A 22,056-nucleotide genomic window follows, 5' to 3' on the forward strand; every position below is an offset into this window, starting at 1 on the left:
ATAATCCTTGACAGACTAAAAAAATAAATTATATATATATATATATATATATATATATATATATATATATATATATATTTATTTATTTATATCAGAAATCTTGTACTCCTTAATATCAATATCGTTATCGGACCCCAAAAATCCATATCGGTCGGGCTCTAGTTTTTAACTTTAAAAATCGTAAAAGTATTTTCTCTCGTATAACTGAATTAAGTATATTTTTGTTTGTTTTTTCTTTTCCGACCAAAATCTAGAACAAGTACCGATGTAAACAAACCTTTCCACATCCTCTTGTAATATTCATAACTTAGACTCAGTCGCTCGTAGTGTTTCACGTTGGGTTTGTAACGGAAAAAGTGAAATGAGGAAAAACGAAAATCTAAGCCAGCTCATCAACGGACAGTAGATTTATCTCATAAAGGTCGAGGTCGGTTGAGGTTCGTTTGAGGCCGTGATCAAACTAAAGGCAACAACAAAAAGAAGAAGTAGCTTCAACCACGAGCCAAACGTTTTGGTATCAAGACTTTTTCAAGGTGGAGAAAGCAAAAAAATCAAATAAAACATTTTACAGTGTGCAACGGAACCGGGCGAATACTTCACTCCGATCGGGCCGGTGTGTCTGAAGGACGCTGTCCGAGTTCTGACATGATGGGTGAACTGTACAGGGTCCTGTAGAAACCTGGAGGGGGCGGGCAGTGTTTAAAAGAAGTGGTGGGGGGGGGCGGGGCTCCGTCCGGCCGCACTACCTGTTCACCGGCAGGTGCAGCCCGTTGAGGGGGTTGAGCGGCCGGGCCGGGGGCGGGTGCAGCTCCAGCTGGGCCAGCAGGGAGAAGTGGTCCGAGGGGATGTGGGGGTGGGGGCAGCCAGTGATGCTGTTGTCCACCAGCCACTGGCTGTCCAGCGGGCCCAGCAGGCCCAGGACGCTCATGTGGGTCTTGGAGAAGAAGATGTAGTCGATCACGCCCTGCGGACACAAAGACGTCGTTCATGTCCGGTAGCTTAGCTTAGCACAAAGACTGGAAACAAAGGGAAACAGCTAGCTTCCCGTATCCTTTAACACCAAGCAGCTGCGACAAAATGCCGCGTTAAAGGGGCAGTAAGCGATTTTTGGAGAAAGATTGTTCGTTGTTGATGGTTTAAGCTGCCAACTGGTCCGGCACGTCTGTCGCTAGCACGTCTCTTAAGGTGTCGGGGAGTGAACTTTACAATCTACACACACAGTTTTGTTTCGGTGCGGTCAGCAGCAGCATTTTTTTTTTTCAATTTGCATAGCCAGGCCTGGGCCGAAAACACCGATATATTATTTTAGCTCACACAGAACTGACATCTATCGGAGCGCGAGGAAATATTCGCCAATTTTTACAAAAGGTATATTGGATTAAAAACGCATACTGATACAGTGTTGGGAAAATGTCCCAAACATACAATGTGTACGACAGATAATACAAGTAACGTAACGCCTCTCCTGTTCAGGCAACTCTTCTTGTTTTTGTTTCATTCAACGGAATCTAATCGTCGGCCATTTTGAGTTAAGCCGATGCTTGGCTCCGTCACAGCCCAGGTGTTGTAGTGTCTTTTCTCAAAAGGACCTGAGCCCTTTTTAATAAGACAATCATTTCCTTCTTTAACCACCAACACCAGCGTTTTTCTAGAAACTTTGGGCACAGAAATATTGATCGGAAGACAACATTTGTTCTTTAAATTTAAAAAAAACTTGCTCCACGTAGCCTTTGGTTCCTTTTCATTAACGTTCAATCTGAAAATCTGTCAGCAGACTTTTGAAAAGTGCTTAATTTGTAGATTCAGTTAAGTAGTGTCGGTTTCACGAGTTGTTTCATTGTCTAACTTACAGAAATGATTTGAAAAACCAAACCTCCATCAGAAGACAAATGGATCCAACAGTCCAACACGTCCGCATTGTGACAATAATCGTCAAATTCGGTTTTTAAACTCTAACATTTTACCTTGAAGTCGTACGTGTAGTTGGTGTAAGGCATCAGGTTGCTGTCGTAGGCACTCTTCAGCTGGAAGCTGTGCGTGACGCTCCCGTCCGAGTTGCCGTTGCAGCTGAAGTTGGTCAGACAGTCGCTGTAGCGCAGCTCCTTGAAGTCCTTGTGGTTCTCGGCCACGCCGCCGTCGCTCAGGTATTCCACCACACCTGGTTGACGCCGAGGCAAAGGCAGCGTCACGATTAAATCTTAATTTTTATATAAAAAACCCTAAAGTTGCTGTCGTTAACGGAGAGACGGTTCGTACCGGAGTCGGGCAGCGAGTTGAGGTCGGCGCACAGGACGATGGGGATGGAGGAGGGGTCGGAGGACGGCGAGCCGGTCGCCGCGGAGCCCGAGGCCCTCTCGGCGATGCTCTTCAGCTCCGACAGGAACATCATGGTCTGGACCAGCTTGACGTCCGAGTACTCGGGGTCCCAGTGCATGTGGGCGTTGGCCACCAGGATGAGCTGCCGGTCCAGCTGAGGCTTCATGCCTGGGAGAGAGAAGAAGAAGAAGAAAATGGTTTCTGCTGCAGATTAAAGATTAGATGAATAAAAAATAACTAAAGATGTCTAAGAGCAAGTTCCCAATAAAACCTGAACTTAGTCTTATTTGCGTTTCATGAAACATCAGAGCTCTGGTGTAAATTAACAAACTTAAAGTCGCCGTAACAGCAAAATAAAAACTAAAAAGAGGATTGAGTTTTAAGAAATGTGAATGAAAAAGAAACAAACTGATAAACACTGAAAATAGGATCAAGCTGCAATAGAAGAAATTTGTGAAACTGTAAAAAGTCATTGAGTGACACCTTGTGGCGAAAAGATTTTACTGCAGACGAATTCATGCCTGAATTATTTTCATCTATTTGGTAAAAACATAAAATCACAACCGATTTATTTTGGTTACAATATTTTTGCTACAGTGCAAAACATGGTATATCTTATAATAAATTAATCAAAATAGTTTTGAGTAGTTTATAGTGTCTCAGTTGATCCACACGTTCAGTGGATATTTGCCCAGATCGAGAATAATCGATAACGAGGCTAAATCTTGAAAACGTTGATCAGGTCTCACAGGAAACAATTCTGAAAATTGTTTAATCATGATGTTGTTTCAAATTAGTAATGGGCATGTTTCCTGGAAGCTGGAATTTCAGGGACACGGGACGCTCTCCATCCGGTTCTTACCGCCGGAGAAGGCGTCCTTGTTGACCTCGAGCAGGACGGCCACGCCGATGTTGTCCTTGGTCATCACCCGGTTCAGCATGACCTCGGAGCCCTCGGAGTTGGCCATGGCCACCTGGTTGAACTCCACCGTGTGCTTCTGCACCAGCGTGAACCTGCAGGAGGAAGACGTCCGTGAAGGAAACCGTCCAAACATCACACAAGCCTACGAACGCGTTGACGCGCCGACTGAAGAAACGGTCCTCACTTGTCGGTCTTGAAGAAAACCGCGCAGCCGTCCACGTGCTTCCTCTCCTGCTCGGAGACCAGTTTGGCGCGAGACTTTGGGCAGAAGTATCCGTCGTAGCCGCGCTCCTTCAGCGTCTCCAGGAACAAGGTGTAGTACTGCTCCGTCTCCACCTCCTGCGGACGCACGGGACCAGAGACAAGTCGTCAGTCCACGAAATGACAAGGACGTAAGAGTTCATCAGTTCCTGTTTGATCCAGACGAGGGGACTCCTTGGAATTTTTCCAAGCCCAAAAACAAGATACGATTTGTGGAATATTACATTTATTCTTGTAAAATTACAACATTATTCTCTTAATATTTTGACTTGATTCTTGTAAAATTATGACTTTATTCACATAATATTTTGACTTCATTCTCGTAATTACTTTTTGACTTTATTTTTTAGAATATTACGACTTTCTTCTCATATTTGACTTTCTTCTTGCAATTTTATGATTATTTTTCCTTGTGATATTGCTAATTTACTCTCATAATATTACGACTTTATTCTCATTCATTTACGACCATCATCAAAGTCTCGACGTCGAGGCGCTCGCCGGTTCACCTGCAGGCTGATGACGTCGGCGTCGCAGCTGGTGATGTCCTCCATGATGCCCTTCTTCCGGTACTCCCAGTTGAGCGCCCAGGACGGACAGTAGCCGTACAGCTGCCGCGTGGCGTACTTGTCGCACAGCACGTTGTAGCACATGACGGTGAACGTGGCTGTGGGGACGGAGAGGACGACACGTGAAGCAAGAATGACAGAGTTTGGGAGAGAGAGTGTGTCGGGAATGAAGCTCCCCCTCGCTCACCTGTGGGAATCGTCTGGTCTCGCTCCTTCAGAGTGACCCAAGGTCTTTGGGGAAGCTGCTCCGGGTGAACTGGAATGCAAAGAGAAGCGTGATTGCTCGTTTGTCCGCGACAGGTCCGATCACACAGCCGTGCGGTGGAAGTCGAACCATTTACCCGCTAGATTGTCGAGCATGTAGTTCAGAAGCTTCCTGGTTCCGTCCGGCTCCTGGTACAGGTTGAGGATGTCCTGGGACAGAGGGTTTCCTGCACAACAGCCACACGGACCAAATACAAACATGAACACTGATTTTTTTGTGTGTGTCAAATGTACGTAAAAGATATTTTCAGCCTCACTCACCTTTCAGCCCGAGGGTTTGTAACTGGAACAGTCTCCCGAGTTCATAAGGCAGAACTCGCAAAAGATTGTTGTTTAAAAGCAACTCCCTGAAAGAAAAGATGATTATTGTTTAATCTAAAAGCACAAACTGTATTTAAAGACCAGGATTATATTATATAAACCATGAAAACATCTTTTAGCTTAAAGTGTTTCCAGTAAAGAAGTGACGAGGGACAAAAGTTCACAGTCGGTGTCACAACATGTTCCAGAGTTTGTCCAAACAAGGATTCCTCCGTCAGACTTGGTGGAGAATCACTTCTGAATTCTCCCAAGAAGGAAATTAATAATGTTGGAGGAGAAGGAAAAGGAAAACGTCTGAATCCGAGTTCATTAACCTCCACCGACTCATTTCCTTTGGGATCTGCTCTGTTTACACAGAAGCACTCAAGACTGCATCATAATTACAAAATTCCTGGTTGTTTTTCGGCCTTTGTGGAAAATTACTTAATGAGCAGATCTTCTTCATGATCGTATCAGAAGTTCAGGATTTATGCATCGATGTTGATGAAGATCCCCCTGATGTGATCTGGAATTTGATTCGTATGATTAATATGTCGAAAGATGCTTGTTCCTCATTTTAACATAAATCTCCACTGAGATGTAAAATAATATCTTGTTAAGTCGTGGACGTTCTAAAACGTGACTTAATGTTGCCAAAGCAGCGATGAACAATCGCCACATTTCTCTCAGATATGCTTCGTCATAAACACGTACACCTGTGAAAAAATCTAAACTGAAATCCAATAATAATGGACGTTATCTTACATTAAGCGTTTTCCCAATAGGAGTCAGTTAAAAGAAAAGGGCTTAGCGTGACTTAACGTGCTTAATGTAAGATAACGTCCATAATTATGCGATTTCCATTTTGATTTTTTCACAAGTGTAAGTGTTTATGACGAAGCATGTCTGAGAGAAATTTGGTGATTGTTGATCACTGCTTTGGCAACATTAAATCACATTTCCTTATAATGGAGTTCTACGGAAAAAACGCATCATGTAAGATAACGTCCATAATTATAATATTTGGGGTTTGATTTTTCACAGGCGTAAGTGTTTATGTTGAAGCATATCTGAGAGGAATTTGGTGATTGTTGATCGCTGCTTTGGCACAGTAAGTCACGTTGAGCGTTTCAGAACGTCCCTTCCAGTCCCATTGCAGAATCTTCTAGCTAATTTTTCCTGCCAGAAGCTTGCGTTTCCCCGACGTCCCCGAAGGCAGCACCTCCCAGCCACCCACCTGAGAGAGACCATGGTGCCGAGCTCGGCCGGCAGACTCCGCAGCTTGTTGGACGACAGGTTCAGGTAGACCAGGTGCGGCAGCCGGGCGATGTCCGGCGGGATGCGGCTCAGGTTGTTGTCGTTGATGTGCAGCGCCGTCAGGTGGGTGAGCGTCCACAGCGAGCTGCTCAGACTCCGCACGCGCCCTGCGTCCGTCCCCCCACACACACACACACACACACACACACACACACACACACACACACACACACACACACACACACACACACACACACACACACACACACACACACACACACACACACACACACACACACACACACACACACACACACACACACACTTACTTTACGTGTGACTGTGGCTCTGCTCTTAACAAAACCTCTATTGAAACCTGAGAATTTTTGGGTTTTGTGGGCAAATATTTAAACTATTTTTAATTTTTGACCTTTTCACGGGGGAACAATATCTTTGATTCAGTTCTGCAGTCGGCAACAGAATCCTCGTCAGGGGGAAGAACCACATGAAACAGCGGTCGCACCAACATGTGACGGTAAAACCCACAAGTCAAAGCCGACGGAGGGAATCGAACAACACCGGTGGAGAACGATTACTTACTTAGTTCAGATGATAAAACATAATTTAATAATAATCTACACTGATCTTTCAGCAGCTTCCGTCAGAAGGAAACTCTGATTATTATTATTATTGACACTTTGATTATCAGATATATGGAGAAGTGACAACTTTGAAATCAGGCTGGTGAAGTTTGATGATAAATATTGATAATATAGGTTTTGGTGTCAAAAGAATCTCATTCATTCGTTTTTCCAGAGGGTCACTATCTCAACCAGGACTCGTTTCAGTCGCCCAGTGACGAGAATATAGAAAAGACAATGAATATAGTCAGAGCGAGTAAACAAAAAAAAAACAGAGATAAATCTTTCCTCTTCTTATGAGTAAGAAGTTACCTTCTTATGCACATTAATGGGAACTGATTACACTATTTTATGCACAATCTTTATATTTGTATTCCTTCTTCTTTTATACTTTTACATTCTTAGGAAAAGTTCCGCACAGTGTCCGTACGGGGAAACATTTGCGTTTTCACATTCCGGAAAATTTCTGGAAAATGTCCGGACGTCAACCCGACAGTGAGAACACACACATTCAGATTCATCTCGAGGATTGAAACTATGACTTTTAAAACATTTTAAATGTTTGTGGGAAAACTACTTTTCTGACACATTTATTTTTGGATGTCAGAATTTTACTTATCATCTGGTTCATTATTGTTCATGCACCGTTTTAATGTCATAATATTGCAGAATATTTTAGGTGATGATTTTCAGTTTTGTGACTCGTGATGCTGCTGGTTTTCCCTCCCGACTGTGACGGTTCAGATTTACACCTCAGACGTTTCCTCCGGTGGAGGCGGATCCGGGACCGGGTCGGGACCGGGAGTCGGTCGGTGAAGTGAGAGACTGACCTGAAATCTCCAGCTCGGCCCAGTAAGACTTCTTCCCAGCGGCCACCTCCTCGGCCGACATGATGGTGTAACATCTGCGGGGATCTGGAGGATCATATTTTTCCTTTGGCATACCTGTTAATCTGAGGAACAAGAGCAAGATTTTACTTTGAATTCACAAACAATTAGTCAGCAAAAAAATGATCCAATCGGCAGAAAAATTATTTGATTCTTCCACTCTTTGTCAAACATAACAAGACGTGTACGGATGAAACCTCGGGCCATGAGGAATATGAAGATTTCCTGACATCGAATATCAAAAACGATGAATCAGGGCTGGCACTGGCAATGTTTTGGCGCCCTAGGGCGAGATTTTTTGATTGTAATAAACATATAATATCAAATATTAAGAGTTCTGAGCACGGTGCGTAAACGAGCAGAAGGATAAGAACAATTATAACAATTGGTGCATGATATTAATATTATGTATTCATCTGCCATGACAGTGGCAGTGGTGTGTTGTATTCAAGAACATTTACAGTGAGTTTTTTTAGATGAAATTCTTATTATCTGACAGATGAAGTCGCCGGATATTGAATTTTACATTCAAACACATGATAAACTGGAAAAATACACCATGTATCTTAACGGGTAAAAAACGAACTCTTTGACTCGTCACATCTGCTGTAAAGTCAGCGTGAAGTTGCGTCTCGTACCGAGTGTAAGTTAATTATGTTTATGATGTTTATTTGTTATTTAAATAAGGGACAATGCACATTAATCAATCAACGTGTGCACGTGAGTCTGACTATTAAATTAATCGACAACTACCTTGATAATCCATAAATCGGTTCAAGTAGTTGTTATGAAAAAATATTCAATATTCTAAGATTTCCGCTTCTTAAATATGAATATTTTTCGTGGATCATGTTTCCCCAAACCCTCAACACGATGTGTTGTTTTGTCCACACACCAAAGATGTTCCGTTTACTGTCACAGAGGAGCAAAGAAACCAGAACATATTCACATTGAAGAAGCTGAAATCAGAGAATTATGAGATTTTTTTTTCTATCATAAAAACTTCTTGAACCGATTAATCGATTATCAAAATAGTCAGCGATTTATTGAAGTAGTCGATTACTAATCGAATAACTGTTGCAGCTCTTAAATATTCACATTTAAGTAGCTGAAATCAGAGAATTGTGATTATTCTGTACAGTAGCTTGACGTGTAATGTAATATTTATGACATTTATTATTGTATCAGTACTTGAACTGGAGTTTAGACGGATCTGATTGGCTCCTCCTGCGCGTGCAGGGTGAATAAGTTTATTATGACTATTACATAAGTTTGTTTTTACACACAAGCGGTGCCTGACTGGGTCACAAGTTACTGGCGTCGTGCCACAGACCGGGTCACTTCACAATCACACGTCACAACCACACGGGACAACCCCCGGGACACGGGACAACCCCCGGGACAACCCCCGGGACAACCCCCGGGACACGGGACAATCTCCGGGACAACCTCCGGGACAACCCCCGGGACAACCCCCGGGACACGGGACAACCCCCGGGACAACCCCCGGGACACGGGACAACCCCCGGGACAACCCCCGGGACAACCCCTGGGACAACCACCGGGACACGGGACAACCTCCGGGACAACCCACGGGACAAGGGACAACCTCCGGGACAACCGCCGGGACACGGGACAACCTCCGGGACAACCACCGGGACACGGAACAACCACCAGGACAACCCCCGGGACAACCCCGGCACACGGGACAACCACCGGGACAACCCCCGGGAGAACCACCGGGACAACCACCGGGAGAACCACCGGGACCACCACTGGGAAACGGGACAACCACCGGGACACGGGACAACCACTGGGAAACGGGACAACCACTGGGAAATGGGACAACCACTGGGACAACCCCGGGACACGGGACAACCACCGGGACAACCACCGGGACAACCACCGGGACAACCACCAGGGAGACACAAATATTAATACACACTCTCTGAATAAACACTGGAGGTGGGGAGGGGGGTTGTTGTTGTTTACATATAATTATTTTTAATAACTGGGAAAATAATCTAGCAACTGCCTGAACAGCTGAATCCAAACATAGTACGTAGTGTACGAACACGGGGGGGGGGGGGGGGGGGGGTCGTTCGTGGAACAGCAGCTGTCACACCTCACACACCGAGGTAGACACGCCCCCTGCACGCGCCCGTCCCCACACCGCACTGTCACATTACAATGTGGGTTGGTTTTTTTATTTAAATGTCACCAACAACAAAAGGTTCCGGACAGAAGAAGAAGGAGAAGAACAAGAAGAAGAAGAAGAAGAACAAGAAGAAGAAGGAGAAGTAGAACAAGAAGAACAAGAAGCAGGGCGCTGGATTTGTTTGTCCGGCGGCAGCAGGGACTCACGCCGCCCGCCCGGGCGACACCGAGCGAGGCGGGCGGACACGAGCCGGATTTTTTAAGTGTGGAATTAATGTTATTTTTAACCCGAGACAACCCGCGTGAAGTGTCCGCGAGCGGGCGAGAAGAAAGAAAAGTCCGCGGTGGCCGTTTACCTTCATTCGGCGGCGGTGGAAGACGACGTGTGGAGGAGAAGTGGCGGAGACATGCAGCGGCGAGACGCGGCGGCTGTCGAAGCCGCTCAGACCCTGAACGTCTCGGAAGTGGAGGGAAGAACAACAAACGCGGCTTCCGCTCGTGCCCGCGACCCGCACGCAGCGTGCCACCGCCATTTCTTACCCCCCTCTCTCGTGTCGTCCCACAAATGTGTTTATAAAATGATTTCTTATCATAAAGATAAAAGTTGTGCACACAGAAATTATGCATTACTCAAAAGTACAATTTCCAAAACTCAATGTATGTATTTAAATTGATATTACATATAGACATATACATAGATTACAATTGAGTGGAAAATTTGCAATGTAGAAAAAAAACATCTTCAACAACCCTTTCTACAAAATTTACTTATTGGTAAACTAAACATAACTGTATGTTACTATAAATACAACAAATAAATATTGACTAAAGAACTCTTTCCGACTAAAGAACTGCCATCAGACTCCTAAACAGCGGATAGGAGTTTATGATCATGATCTGCCTCATATAACTGTACTCGATGGTTTACATTCATTCAGTTTGCACATGCATAACTTGCACTGTTTACATTTGCACCTTTTATTATTATTATTGTTGCTTTATTTTTCACACGCTACCTTTTAGAATTGTTTTATTTTATATATTTGTAGTTTTATTTTGTATATTTGTAGTATATTTGTAGATTACATTGAATTGTTATATTTTGTATATTTGTAGTTATGTATATTGTTTCATTGTACAGGGAAACATTTTTCCTTACTGTGCAATTCAAGTTTTATGACAATAAAATTGAATTGAATTGAATTGAATATTGATCTCATAAACATAAGCTGGTTATGAAAGTTGATCCTAAAAATGTCCATAAAGATACGTTTTATTATTAGTGTGCAAAGTTTTTTTTGTTTTACCTTTCGGGCGGAACTGTTGAGAGCGTGTGTCGCTGTTCCCCCACGGACCTGAGGAATTCCCAGACATGGCAACTTGCACGCGGACTGTGTGGAAAGGTCAGCAGCTGGATTTTGTGTAACTTATCTTCTTGTAACCGACATTAAATACTATTAAGATAAATTATTAACTGATTCTTCCAGATTTCCTGTTTTTTTCCTTTGTTCTGGTTTGAAAATATATATTGAAAATATAAACCAACAGCCTGTTTTGTTGTTAGCGTCCCTGATTCTCTGTTAGCTAGCTCTGTTGGGTTGACCGCTACGAATATGTGAGATTCCAACTGTCCCCTACTGTTTTGAATAATTCCTCACATGGAATCATATTTTTTATGAGTAAATATGAATCACTGATATATACAGTTTAATTCGGCATTAAATGAATCAATGGTGAAGCTTTCAATTAAACGGAATGAGTCGTTTTTCCCGACGGATCCATCGGCGTCTGAACCAAATCACGTCGCGATGGGCGGCGACGAGAAGCGCGAGCGAGTTCAAACATTTAGATGTTTGAGTTCAATGAAATACATAACAGCGATGTTTGGTGGGTCACGTGTATGCCGCATTGAAGAGTTAACATAAATAATGGAATCTCTAGATCCGAATAATTTTATTTCAATGTGTGTCTGCTTTTTGGAGAGGTCGTCTTAAATTGTCAGATATCTGAACGAGGTTCGGGACAAAAATTTTTTTAAAATTGTGTCCCATGTGAGAGGCTGTATATTCTGCCTATTGTGCTTGATGATATATTTTTACAATATCTTTTTGGAATTTCTGTGACAAAAAAATTCATCAAACTCTGTAATGAAGTTTGAGTTCATCCTCTGAACCTCGTGTCTTTAAAATCAAAAATCCAAACTTTTTTCTTCTTCTTCATGTCCAGTTTTAGCAGGATGTCAGAGGCACCTGCTCAGCAGCGGTGGTCCGACCTACACCGGAGTCAAACAAACCGCACAGAGGAATCTCCCCGTCCGGACGTTCGCCGCTGTCAGGTTGAGTTTACAAACTCTTTAAATCCAAATATAATTAGTCTGAATGTGATGATTTACATATTTAACATCTCCCTCATCGTCTCATCTGTCAGGGCGCAGAAGAAAGACAAGAAGCCGGACGCGGAGAAGGAGGAGAAGAAGAAGAGAGAGAAGCGGGTCATCGATGACACAAACAGACACAAGCCCTTCGGCAAGACGGCGTGGGCGCCCGTGGACGACGTGTACGTTCTGCGGCACTACCCCAGGACCATCCTCGACGCGGCCGACGCCGTCGACATGCTGAAGAACTTCCAGGCTCTGGACTTCACCGACCGCGAACAGCCCGTCTACGTGGACCTGAAGCTGGACATGAAGCTGGAGAAGAAGGTAAAACGGCATCGACGCGGCGGCTGCTCTCGACTGTAGACGGTCCCACATGAGACAGAACTGTGCAGAAATAATGTTCCTATGCATAGTTTTAAAAAGTCCAATCTATTTGCCTCGAGCGCAAATATTATTTATTATTATTAGGGAAACTAAAAATATTGAAATACTTGGTCGAAAACTGAATAACCAAACATGTTTTGTCTTTTTTATACAGTTTTTTAGGGCTGCAACTGACGATAATTCATCATAATCCATTAATTTTCAGTTGTTTGGTCCATAAAATGGTGAAAAATGTCAATGCCAAAACCACCAGATGATGTTTTGTTTTGTCCACACACCAAAGATATTCAGTCTACTGTCACAGGGGAGCAAGGAAACCAGAACATATTCACATTTAAGAAGCTGAAATCTGAGAATTTTGAAAAAAAGAAATTCTTAAAAAACTACCTCAACTGATGAATCGATTATCAAAATATTTGCAGATTAATTTAGTAGTAGATTACTAATCGATTAACTGTTGCAGCTTTACAGTTCTTCATTTATATTACCATAATTTTTTCGCCATTGCATAAATTAAATAGCCTCAATGTGCCTTTTACTTTTTTGTCTTGAATTTCAGACTAAAAGGAAAAAAAATCAATTACAAAAGTACAATTTTTAAATATTTATACAACACTGAACACTTTTTTTCAACAATCCAGGAGACATTATACAAACAAAGCACAATTAATCTTAAAATGTAAAAAAATGAAAACAAAATAAAATACTTTTTTTTTTTTTTTACCTAAAAGGTAAGGTATAAAATGATTCTGTCTCTTCACTTATTATGGTTTATTAATCCTCCTCGCAGAAAAAAGTGGACCTGTTCGTCAGCACCGTGCACCTGCCTCACCCCTTCAAGACGGGGCTGAACAAAGTTTTGGTCTTCACAGAGGTAAAAAGAAACCGCCAGCCGAACTGAATGTTAATTTTAAAAAGCCAATCGATCGTCTCGTTGTTGATGAATTGTTTTAATATCGTCTGAGCTCGATTCAGATGCGCAGCAGCACCTGTTCATTCGTCACCCGGCTCGTCTGCAGTGAGTTGGCGCCGGCTGCGTCTGTTTCGCTCCCAGACTACGAGCAGCGGGATTTGATTAATAATCCTTGTGGGTTTACGATTGAAATGTGCGTTTTGATGAGCGTGATGAACGACTCTGCTCTTTTCTCTGCAGGATGCTGATCAGGTGAAAGTCGCCCAGGAGAACGGAGCGTTCGTCGTCGGAGGAGCGGAGCTCATCCAGCCGGTGAGTCGGTCAAACGTCGCGTCCTTGTGAAACATTGCAAAGAACCCTGATATGTCTTTTGTTCCCTCTGGTTCTTGCCTCCTACACCCCTTAACACCTCATCATTTATTTATTTATTACTTATTTATCTACTTGTTTTATTTCTTTCTTTCTTCAATTATGATTTCTATTATTTGTATGATTCCTACCCATGATATGAGTTTACATTTTAAAATTGTTCGTTGTCTAATGTTGTCATGGGTTGGGGGACAGGGCATCTTTACATCTAAGCACATTTGTACAGTGAATTGTAAAAGTTTGATTAATGAGAATTCGTAAATAAACCATGTTGAATCAACTTAATCTTAATCATAATCTTTTTTTGTCGCAATATGCGTTAAAATAAAATAAATAAGAGCCATATTTTTTTTTTAAGAATATTTATTTAATGTGATATTGATTTCAACTTCATCAACCTGCTCTGTTTTCCTTTTGTTATTCTTTTTTTTTATATGTAGAAGAAGATAAGTACATTTGATAAAACCGATATATCGTTCAGGGTTCTAGTGTTTGCAAAATAAAAAGTACAATAATAAAAGAAGAATACTCCAGAACATAAGAACGAACAAATAGTCTGTTAAATTTTACTTTAATCGGATTTGATATGATTTCACTTCCAGATCTTGGACGACGAGATTTCAGCCGACTTCTACGTGGCGGTTCCAGAAATCCTGCCGAAGCTCACGGCTCTGAAGAACAAACTGAGGAAGAAGTTTCCAAAGAGCAAGAGAGGTAAAACAATGTGCGTGCGTGCGTGCGTGTGTGTGTGTTTAAACTACCTGTGAGGATTTCAAACTTTTTGTTTCCTCTGTCGACTCCCGACAGGCTCCGTCGGCGTGAACCTTCCCAAAATGTTGAATCTGTTCAGAAGCGGACACGAGTACCTGGTGGAGGACGAGCGATACGTCAGGACGCAGTTCGCCACGGTACGTCGCGTAGTGATGACACGTGATGTGTGATTCATTACAGCTGAGCTGCATCGATTAATCCAACAGTTCATTGGCAGAAATGTTACTGTATAAAATAAGTTCAGTTGATAATCAGTCACAGTTGTACGACTAAGAGTGTCGTGCTGTTTTCTCTCCTCTGCTCAGCTCGACATGCCTAAAGATCAAATCCTGTCCAACCTGCAGACCGTCCTGATCGACGTCTGCTCCCACCGACCTGCCAACATGGGTACGTTCACCACACGTTCACCACACGTTCACCACACGTTCACCACACGTTCACCACACGTTCACCACACGTTCACCGACACCACACGTTCACCACACGTTCACCGACACCACACGTTCACCACACGTTCACCACACGTTCACCGACACCACACGTTCACCACACGTTCACCGACACCACACGTTCACCACACGTTCACCGACACCACACGTTCACCACACGTTCACCACACGTTCACCACACGTTCACCACACGTTCACCGACACCACACGTTCACCACACGTTCACCACACGTTCACCAAACGTTCACCGACACCACACGTTCACCACACGTTCACCACACGTTCACCACACGTTCACCACACGTTCACCACACGTTCACCACACGTTCACCACATGTTCACCACACGTTCACCGACACCACACGTTCACCACACGTTCACCACACGTTCACCACACATTCACCACACGTTCACCACACGTTCACCACACGTTCACCACACATTCACCACACATTCACCACACGTTCACCACATGTTCACCACACGTCCACCGACACCACACGTTCACACGTTCACACGTTCACGCCGACACACAATCAAAGTCACAGTCTGACATCTCATCACAATAAAACCTCTGATCTCTATTTGCTAAAACGGTTTGTCTGAGAGGAAAAAAAATTTCAATTCACACCAGCTTTGGTTGCGAATGTTTCGCAACGATCCGTTAGCTGTCGCTTTTGTGTGTGCTCCGAAAAATAATCCGGGTTTTCGGCTCATCCCGGGCTCTGTAAATTGAAAACAAAAAAATGGTGCGGACCCTCACCACACAACACTACGGTGTCATCTTAAGAGACGTGCCGGCGGGAAGGCGTTGCAACTTTGCGACCTTTGCCTGGTGGTAAGTGCGTCCGACTCCCATACCCAAGGTCGTTCTCTTTCTCTTTTATCCAGAGAGACACCTGAGTGGGAATAATTTCCCGGAGTTCCCTTTAAATTCAAACCTATAATTCCAAAGGTGGAACAACTCTCAGAGGTTAAAACGTTGAATGTACACGATCCGTAACCGAGGAGTCGTTTGAGAGCAGCAGGGTTACAGAGGACTTCATCCTTTTCCTCCTCGTCCTCTGTTCAGTAATGAGCTGCAGAGCGTAATCAGCGGCTAATGGAGCCTCGTTAGCGCGAGCGCCTCAAATGATCTACAGACTAATTGATTCTGAGCTCCGCCAAATAAAAGGCCGTTAACCGAAGTAAACTGCAGAGCTTTCACAAACTCTGACGGAGGAAACGAATGTGAACCTGCGGCTCCTTCGCGACCTGGAACTCCTCCTCAACGCCTCAACAACTCTTCAATTTATCGATAGTGAAAATATATTCTGCCCTAATGGCTGAAAGAACAACAGAGAACTGTTGGAATTTAAGAATATTATTCTTGACTTTGCAAAAGTGTTGAACTTTTACTTTTCATGTCAGTCCCGCAGCAGCAGCAGCAGCGGGGAAATAGTTTTTTTTGACTTTTACAAATATTGGTATAGAACTTTCGTCTTCGCCTCCCGCTGTTTACTCCAGTTTCCACGTCATCAAAAAGAGGCCGCCGGGATCTGAATGACAAATCAGTTTTTTCCTCCTCTTCCTCCCCTCAGGACCGTTCATCGAACGAGCGATCGTCTCCAGTCAAACCAGCGAAGCTCTGTGGTTCAGGAGCGAAGGCGTTTTGCCGAAACCAGCCGAGAAGAAGGACGAGGACGAATGAGACGTGTGTCCGATCGTGTGTATATAAATATATATATATGTCGTCAGTTGTGCTGAATAAAGTGTTTGTTCTCCTGAGAAGAGAAGTGAAGGACTTTTGTTTTATTAATCAAAAAATAAACTTTTCGGGGTTCATAGTCGTGTCGAGGACCAGGCTGCAGATGACATCACATGACCTCCATGTGACCTCTATGTGACCTTCATGTGACCGTACTGTACTTTGACCTTTCAGTGAGGTGCAACAGGTGCAACTCGGGTGCAGTCCTGCCGACCCAACACCAGGGGGCAGTGTATACCAACAACGAGCACTTCCTGTTGCAGCTGAAATCTTCCAAAAAGCAGTTTCATAAAGACGTCGACACAAATCTTCCTGTAGCATTAAACACGTTCATTCTGATGTACATTATTTATGGTTCACATTTCATGCTTCTCCCCTGCAGCCCCCCGTGTGTTTGCTCATTGGCTGCTGCCGCCGCCGACTTCCTGGATTTGAAGACAAATAATGAGGCTTTAACAGTTTCAGAGAAAACAAATGAACGGCCTTAAAAAGTTCTCATCAGTTCACGTCCTGAAGGAAAAACACCCATGACATAATTTCTCTACGAATATACAAACTTTAGGTCACCCCCCCCCCCCCCCCAATTATTTTAGTCCTTGAGTTTAATCCAGCTGATTTTTTCTTCGTCTTCTTCCTGAATTGTTTGTCTTCTTTATTATTAATTGCCTGATGCTCAACCGAGTTGGTCAATATTCATTTAACTTGTCTCTCTAAACTTGTAAAGTCCAAGATTTGTTCTTACAGAAGCCAATAATTCAAAACGATAAATAATTATTGCTGCAGCTCCACAAAGTTCTGGGATGTCAGTGTGACATTCCCAAACCACCTGCTCAGACTGTGTGTGTGTGTGTGTGTATGTGTGTGTCCTCTGATGCTGCGAAGGTTTGATATTCAGTTTAATATGCAGATAATAACTTGGAACATTTATTTGGTCCCCGTGGGGAAATCAGCCTCCGGCAGTGGAGAGAAGAGAGAAATGATGAAGATGACATCCTGTTTTCTTCATATATGTTTCTGCCATAACATGATTTTTACATGTTGACGTTACCCCGATATGATCGTGGTCTTTGGGCGACACACTTTTTATATTTGTGCTTTCGGCCTTTTATGTTTTCAGACTGTTGAGAAGATCTGGTTCATTCATTTCACTCCCCAATCACAAGAAACGTGAGAATGTCTTTGGCCCTTTTCATGTTCAGATTCGTCCGATCGCTCCTGAACTCAGGACGACGACCTCAAACCGGCCGGCGTCGTGGAGACGTGTCCTCCGAGTCCAGAAGAGCAAAGAGTCCTGCTGGACCTGGACTCCTGAAGACACACAACCTGTGAGTAGGAAGAAGTTTCTTCTGAGCGTCGGTCGGGATTAATTCTGAAAACCGAATGTTATTTAATCAGGTTACTTTTAGTGTGAAAATGACCTGACCTCAGTTTGCCCTCTGACCTCTGAGTCTGACCTCTGAGTTTAGCTGTCGGTCTCGTGTGATGTTGGTTAATAAGTTTCCTTTAATCTGGGAAAATGTTAATTATTCTGAGGGTTGTTAGTTTGTTTTCTTGCCCCATGTTGGAGGTGTTTGGTGACGACAGACCGGAGCTCAGGGTTTTTACCCAAATATATTTTAATCTTCCTCTGCGTCAGCGGCTCGTCGTGGCTATAAATAGTTGCCGGGTGCAGCGGGCGGAGCAGCAGAAATAATAAAAAGTGATTCTGATCCCCGAGTGGAGATCAGGTTACTGTCACGTGACGCCGAGGAATCTCAGATTAAACATCACACCCACAGACAGAGAGACGTCTGATGATGACAATAATAATAATAATAATAACTCCACAGTTAAATGGAAGGTCAAAATCCCACTGGAAACTGAAATTTAATACTTTATGAATGCAGCGTGATATTAATACACAATGATGTGACTGAAGAAACTTTATAAAAATGTCCCCGTTGGATCATGACAGCGATAAAATCAGAACAGCCGTGAGTCAGATAATAAAACATAAACTCACTGTAACTTTATTAAAAACAAGAAGATTGTGCACCTCAGATACACTTTAAAGTTATATCACAAATTAGAATATGTCAGTGACACTAGTTACTGTTCATAAGTAAAAAAGAATTTTCATTGTGATATTTTATGCCACAACAGTCACAAGAATACATTGTCGAGACCAGAAGAACTTAATAAGATACACATATTTCATGGGAAAAATAGTAATAAAGAAAAGTATATATATGAGAGATACATATTTTATAGAAAATAATAATAATAAAGAAAAGTATATATATAAGATACACATATTTTATGGAAAAAAAAATAAAGAAAAGTATATATATATATATATATATATATATATATTCTTTTTCTTTCTCCCCACCATGCTGGTCATTTTGTGACTCCCTCATGCTGCGTTATGAGACATTAATACAATATAAATATCCATAGAGAGCATTCAGGCATTAAGATTTATAAATTGTATTAGAATGAAGACAATTAAGAGACATAAAGGTGACCATATTTCTACATTTTACAGATTAAAAACACCATAAAATATGGAAAGGTCACTGAGAGAAACTGACTGAGTATGACAGACACACTACAAGTCCCTGTGGTACAGTAATAAAACAGAGATATTATAAGACACCATATTTAAAAGTGAGTGTAAACTCCACAGAGAACTAGAGACTCACTAAAGTGTCATGTGATATTTTCATTAACCTCAGATTTTGCTCCTGTAAATTGGATTAAAATGACGAAACCACCATTAAACTCTCTCCTGCATGTTTTAATCCTCGAGGAGCAGAGATTATTATCTGCGAGGTGGAGGTGGAGGTGGGACGTCCTCCTGGAGCGAGGAGGTGGAGGAGGTGGAGGAGGATCAAGTAAAAGAAGAGGAGGAAGAGGAGGAGGAGGATCGAGTAAAAGAAGAGGAGGAGGAGGATCAAGTAAAAGAAGAGGAGGAAGAGGAGGAGGAGGATCGAGTAAAAGAAGAGGAGGAGGAGGATCAAGTAAAAGAAGAGGAGGAAGAGGAGGGAGCAGCAGGAGGAGGAGGAGGAGGATCAAGTAAAAGAAGAAGAGGAGCAGCAGGAGAAGGAGGATCAAGTAAAAGGAGAAGAGGAAGAGGAGGAAGAAGACATATTCTTCCTCAGGAAGGAGGAGGAGCAGGAGAATCAAGTAAAAGGAGAAGAGGAAGAGGACGGAGCAGCAGCAGGAGGAGGAAGAGGAGGGAGCAGCAGGAGGAGGAGGAAGAGGAGGAGGGGGCAGCAGGAGGAGGACAAAGAGGAGGGGGCAGCAGGAGGAGGAGGAGGAGGAAGAGGAGGGGGCAGCAGGAGGACGAAGAGGAGGAAGGGGCAGCAGGAGGAGGAGGAAGAGGAGGGGGCAGCAGGAGGAGGAGGAAGAGGAGGGGGCAGCAGCAGGAGGAGGAAGAGGAGGGGGCAGCAGGAGGAGGAGGAAGAGGAGGGGGCAGCAGGAGGAGGAGGAAGAGGAGGGGGCAGCAGCAGGAGGAGGAAGAGGAGGGGGCAGCAGGAGGAGGACGAAGAGGAGGGGGCAGCAGGAGGAGGAGGAAGAGGAGGGGGCAGCAGGAGGAGGAGGAAGAGGAGGGGGCAGCAGCAGGAGGAGGAAGAGGAGGGGGCAGCAGGAGGAGGAGGAGGAAGAGGAAGAGGAGGGGGCAGCAGCAGGAGGAGGAGGAGGAAGAGGAGGGGGCAGCAGCAGGGGGAGGAGGGGGCTCGGGGGAGGACAAGAAGCCCGCTGCACCGCACAGAAGTGAGTTCAACCCTCCGCTGCAGGAGCGCGCAAAGTCCGAGCTGCTCTCCGCCTCGCGTCCTCCGTCATGCGCCTCGGCTGCTGAAGGCGACCCGGTCCCGGTCCCGGTCCCGGTCCCCGCTGCTGCCGCTGGGTGAAGACGATCCACCTGCAGTCTTGTGATTCACAGAGTGATTTGCTCCCGACCTGCAGAGCAGCGAGCAGGCGGAGGAGGAAGAAGAAGAGGAGGAGGAAGACGACGACGTGCTGCTGCGGCACCGCGCTGGTTCCAGACCGGAGCGCAGCGCGCAGGAGTCGGACCCGGTGCGCCCCGCGCCCCCGCTCCCTCTCCGGCTCCTCGTGAAGACTCTCCCCGGTGGTCGTGCTCATGGAGAAGCTCTCCACAGAGAGATAGACCCCCACTTACACCATCGGAGCCCCCCCCCCCCCCGACTGGGATTTGGATTTAAAGCCTTTCTTCTTTCTTTGGAGCTGCGACCATGACTGGATGTTGGATGTGTGTTGTGGCTCTGGCCGGGATCCTCTCCGCCCCCCGGGGGACACATGGTTGGTATTTCTCGGGGACTGGATTTGTTTCGGGGTTGTTCTGTGGGTCGGGGGGTCCTCGGGGACCAACGTGCACTCTGATCTGGACTCAGGTTTTCAGTTCCACAAATCAGAAATGTGTCCCGCCAGCACATCTGGCTGTAGTACAGTGAAAGTTGCGGCCACACACTTGTTCCTTCCCTGTCTCTTCTATGTGGAACCGTCTCCATTGATCCAGGCAACAGTCAGTGTGTTTCATTCCTCAGGGTGGAACTCCCCCAGGGGCCCCTGAGGGCCCCAAACCCCCCCCCCCCCCGGACTCTGGGACCCCCTGAGCAGGTTGTTGTGTCCCAGCTGCAACTAATGTTTTCACTAAGGATAAATCTGTCGATGAATCGCTTGTAGTCGTTTGGTTCATAAAATGTCGATCGAGTCAAAACCCCCAAGATGATGTTTGGTTTCGTCCACACACCAAAGATCTTCAGTTCTCCGTCACACAGGAGCAAAGAAACCAGAAGACATTCACATTTCAGAAGCTGAAATCAGAGAATTCAGACTTTTTTCCTCATAAGAACGACTTGAACCGATCAATCGATTATAAAATAGTGATTTAATATAGTAGTGGACTGTTGCAGCTCCAGTTTGTGTGAATCCTCGCTCCACAATTTGCTTTGTCAGTTTTCTCTGGAAAAGAAAAGTTTTGAATTTAGAGTAAGGAGAGAATCCATTGAATGAGCCCCTGCTCCTCCTCCTCCTCCTCTTCCATCCGTATGTATCCATCCTGACGTACAGTATTTCTAACCCGACGAACTCCACATGAAGCTTTTCCGCAAACCATTTGATCTGCAAATCACCAAAATCTGTTTTCTCAGTGAATCAAAACTTCAAAGGTCAGTTTTTAGAAGAAAAAAAAAAGGCAGAGAATCAAAAGAATAAACTCTACCTCAGAGATAAACCCTTCAGGCTGACCGTCCTCCTCCTCATCCTCCTCCTCATCCTCATCTTCATCCTCCTCCTCCTCATCCTCATCTTCATCCTCCTCCTCCTCCTCCTCCTCCTCATCTTCATCCTCCTCCTCCTCCTCATCTTCATCCTCCTTCTCCTCCTCATCATCATCTTCATCCTCCTCCTCCTCCTCCTCCTCATCTTCATCCTCCTTCTCCTCCTCCTCCTCATCTTCATCCTCCTTCA

General features: G+C 44.4%; 3 protein-coding genes across 4 annotated transcripts in view; 2 read left to right on the forward strand and 1 right to left on the reverse strand.

Moving 5' to 3' along the window:
• Window positions 1–48: 48 nt before the first annotated feature.
• On the reverse strand, window positions 49–10,036 carry cnot6l (CCR4-NOT transcription complex, subunit 6-like). Its single transcript, XM_035639222.2, has 12 exons — window positions 9,931–10,036; window positions 7,361–7,482; window positions 5,870–6,056; window positions 4,594–4,679; window positions 4,410–4,499; window positions 4,256–4,324; window positions 4,009–4,166; window positions 3,423–3,577; window positions 3,179–3,330; window positions 2,257–2,484; window positions 1,965–2,158; window positions 49–964 (listed from the first exon to the last, which is right to left on the reverse strand). Exons 2-12 carry the CDS (start codon window positions 7,470–7,472, stop codon window positions 743–745), a joined length of 1,653 nt encoding a protein of 550 aa, XP_035495115.1. The 5' UTR covers window positions 7,473–7,482; window positions 9,931–10,036; the 3' UTR covers window positions 49–742.
• Window positions 10,037–10,878: 842 nt separating this feature from the next.
• Window positions 10,879–16,604, forward strand: mrpl1 (mitochondrial ribosomal protein L1). Its single transcript, XM_035639226.2, has 9 exons — window positions 10,879–10,977; window positions 11,801–11,909; window positions 12,002–12,275; window positions 13,126–13,209; window positions 13,489–13,560; window positions 14,220–14,331; window positions 14,425–14,525; window positions 14,694–14,775; window positions 16,418–16,604. Exons 1-9 carry the CDS (start codon window positions 10,947–10,949, stop codon window positions 16,525–16,527), a joined length of 975 nt encoding a protein of 324 aa, XP_035495119.2. The 5' UTR covers window positions 10,879–10,946; the 3' UTR covers window positions 16,528–16,604.
• Window positions 16,605–20,324: 3,720 nt separating this feature from the next.
• fras1 (Fraser extracellular matrix complex subunit 1) overlaps window positions 20,325–22,056 on the forward strand; it is a 166,539-nt gene continuing 164,807 nt past the window's right edge. For both annotated transcript variants that reach the window (XM_035639221.2, XM_047329026.1), the window contains exon 1: window positions 20,325–20,886. In XM_035639221.2, the coding sequence (XP_035495114.2) occupies window positions 20,820–20,886 (67 nt within the window). In that variant the 5' untranslated portion in view covers window positions 20,325–20,819. The remainder of the gene's footprint in view (window positions 20,887–22,056) is intronic.

Source organism: Scophthalmus maximus, chromosome 19, assembly GCF_022379125.1.
Source record: "Scophthalmus maximus strain ysfricsl-2021 chromosome 19, ASM2237912v1, whole genome shotgun sequence".
NCBI classification, from domain to species: domain Eukaryota; kingdom Metazoa; phylum Chordata; class Actinopteri; order Pleuronectiformes; family Scophthalmidae; genus Scophthalmus; species Scophthalmus maximus.

What these genes read in the sequence shown, in the direction of transcription:
- mrpl1 (XM_035639226.2), top strand. Translation starts at nt 10,947, where the DNA reads ATGGCAACTTGCACGCGGACTGTGTGGAAAG. An exon ending in AAGTTTTGGTCTTCACAGAG is followed by an intron (nt 13,210 to 13,488) that starts GTAAAAAGAAAC and finishes TTTTCTCTGCAG; the next exon opens with GATGCTGATCAGGTGAAAGT. An exon ending in CCACCGACCTGCCAACATGG is followed by an intron (nt 14,776 to 16,417) that starts GTACGTTCACCA and finishes TCCTCCCCTCAG; the next exon opens with GACCGTTCATCGAACGAGCG.
- cnot6l (XM_035639222.2), bottom strand. Translation starts at nt 7,472, where the DNA reads ATGCCAAAGGAAAAATATGATCCTCCAGATCCCCGCAGATGTTACACC. An exon ending in GGCACCATGGTCTCTCTCAG is followed by an intron (nt 4,680 to 5,869) that starts GTGGGTGGCTGG and finishes CTTTTCTTTCAG; the next exon opens with GGAGTTGCTTTTAAACAACA. An exon ending in CCGACGTCATCAGCCTGCAG is followed by an intron (nt 3,578 to 4,008) that starts GTGAACCGGCGA and finishes GTGCGTCCGCAG; the next exon opens with GAGGTGGAGACGGAGCAGTA.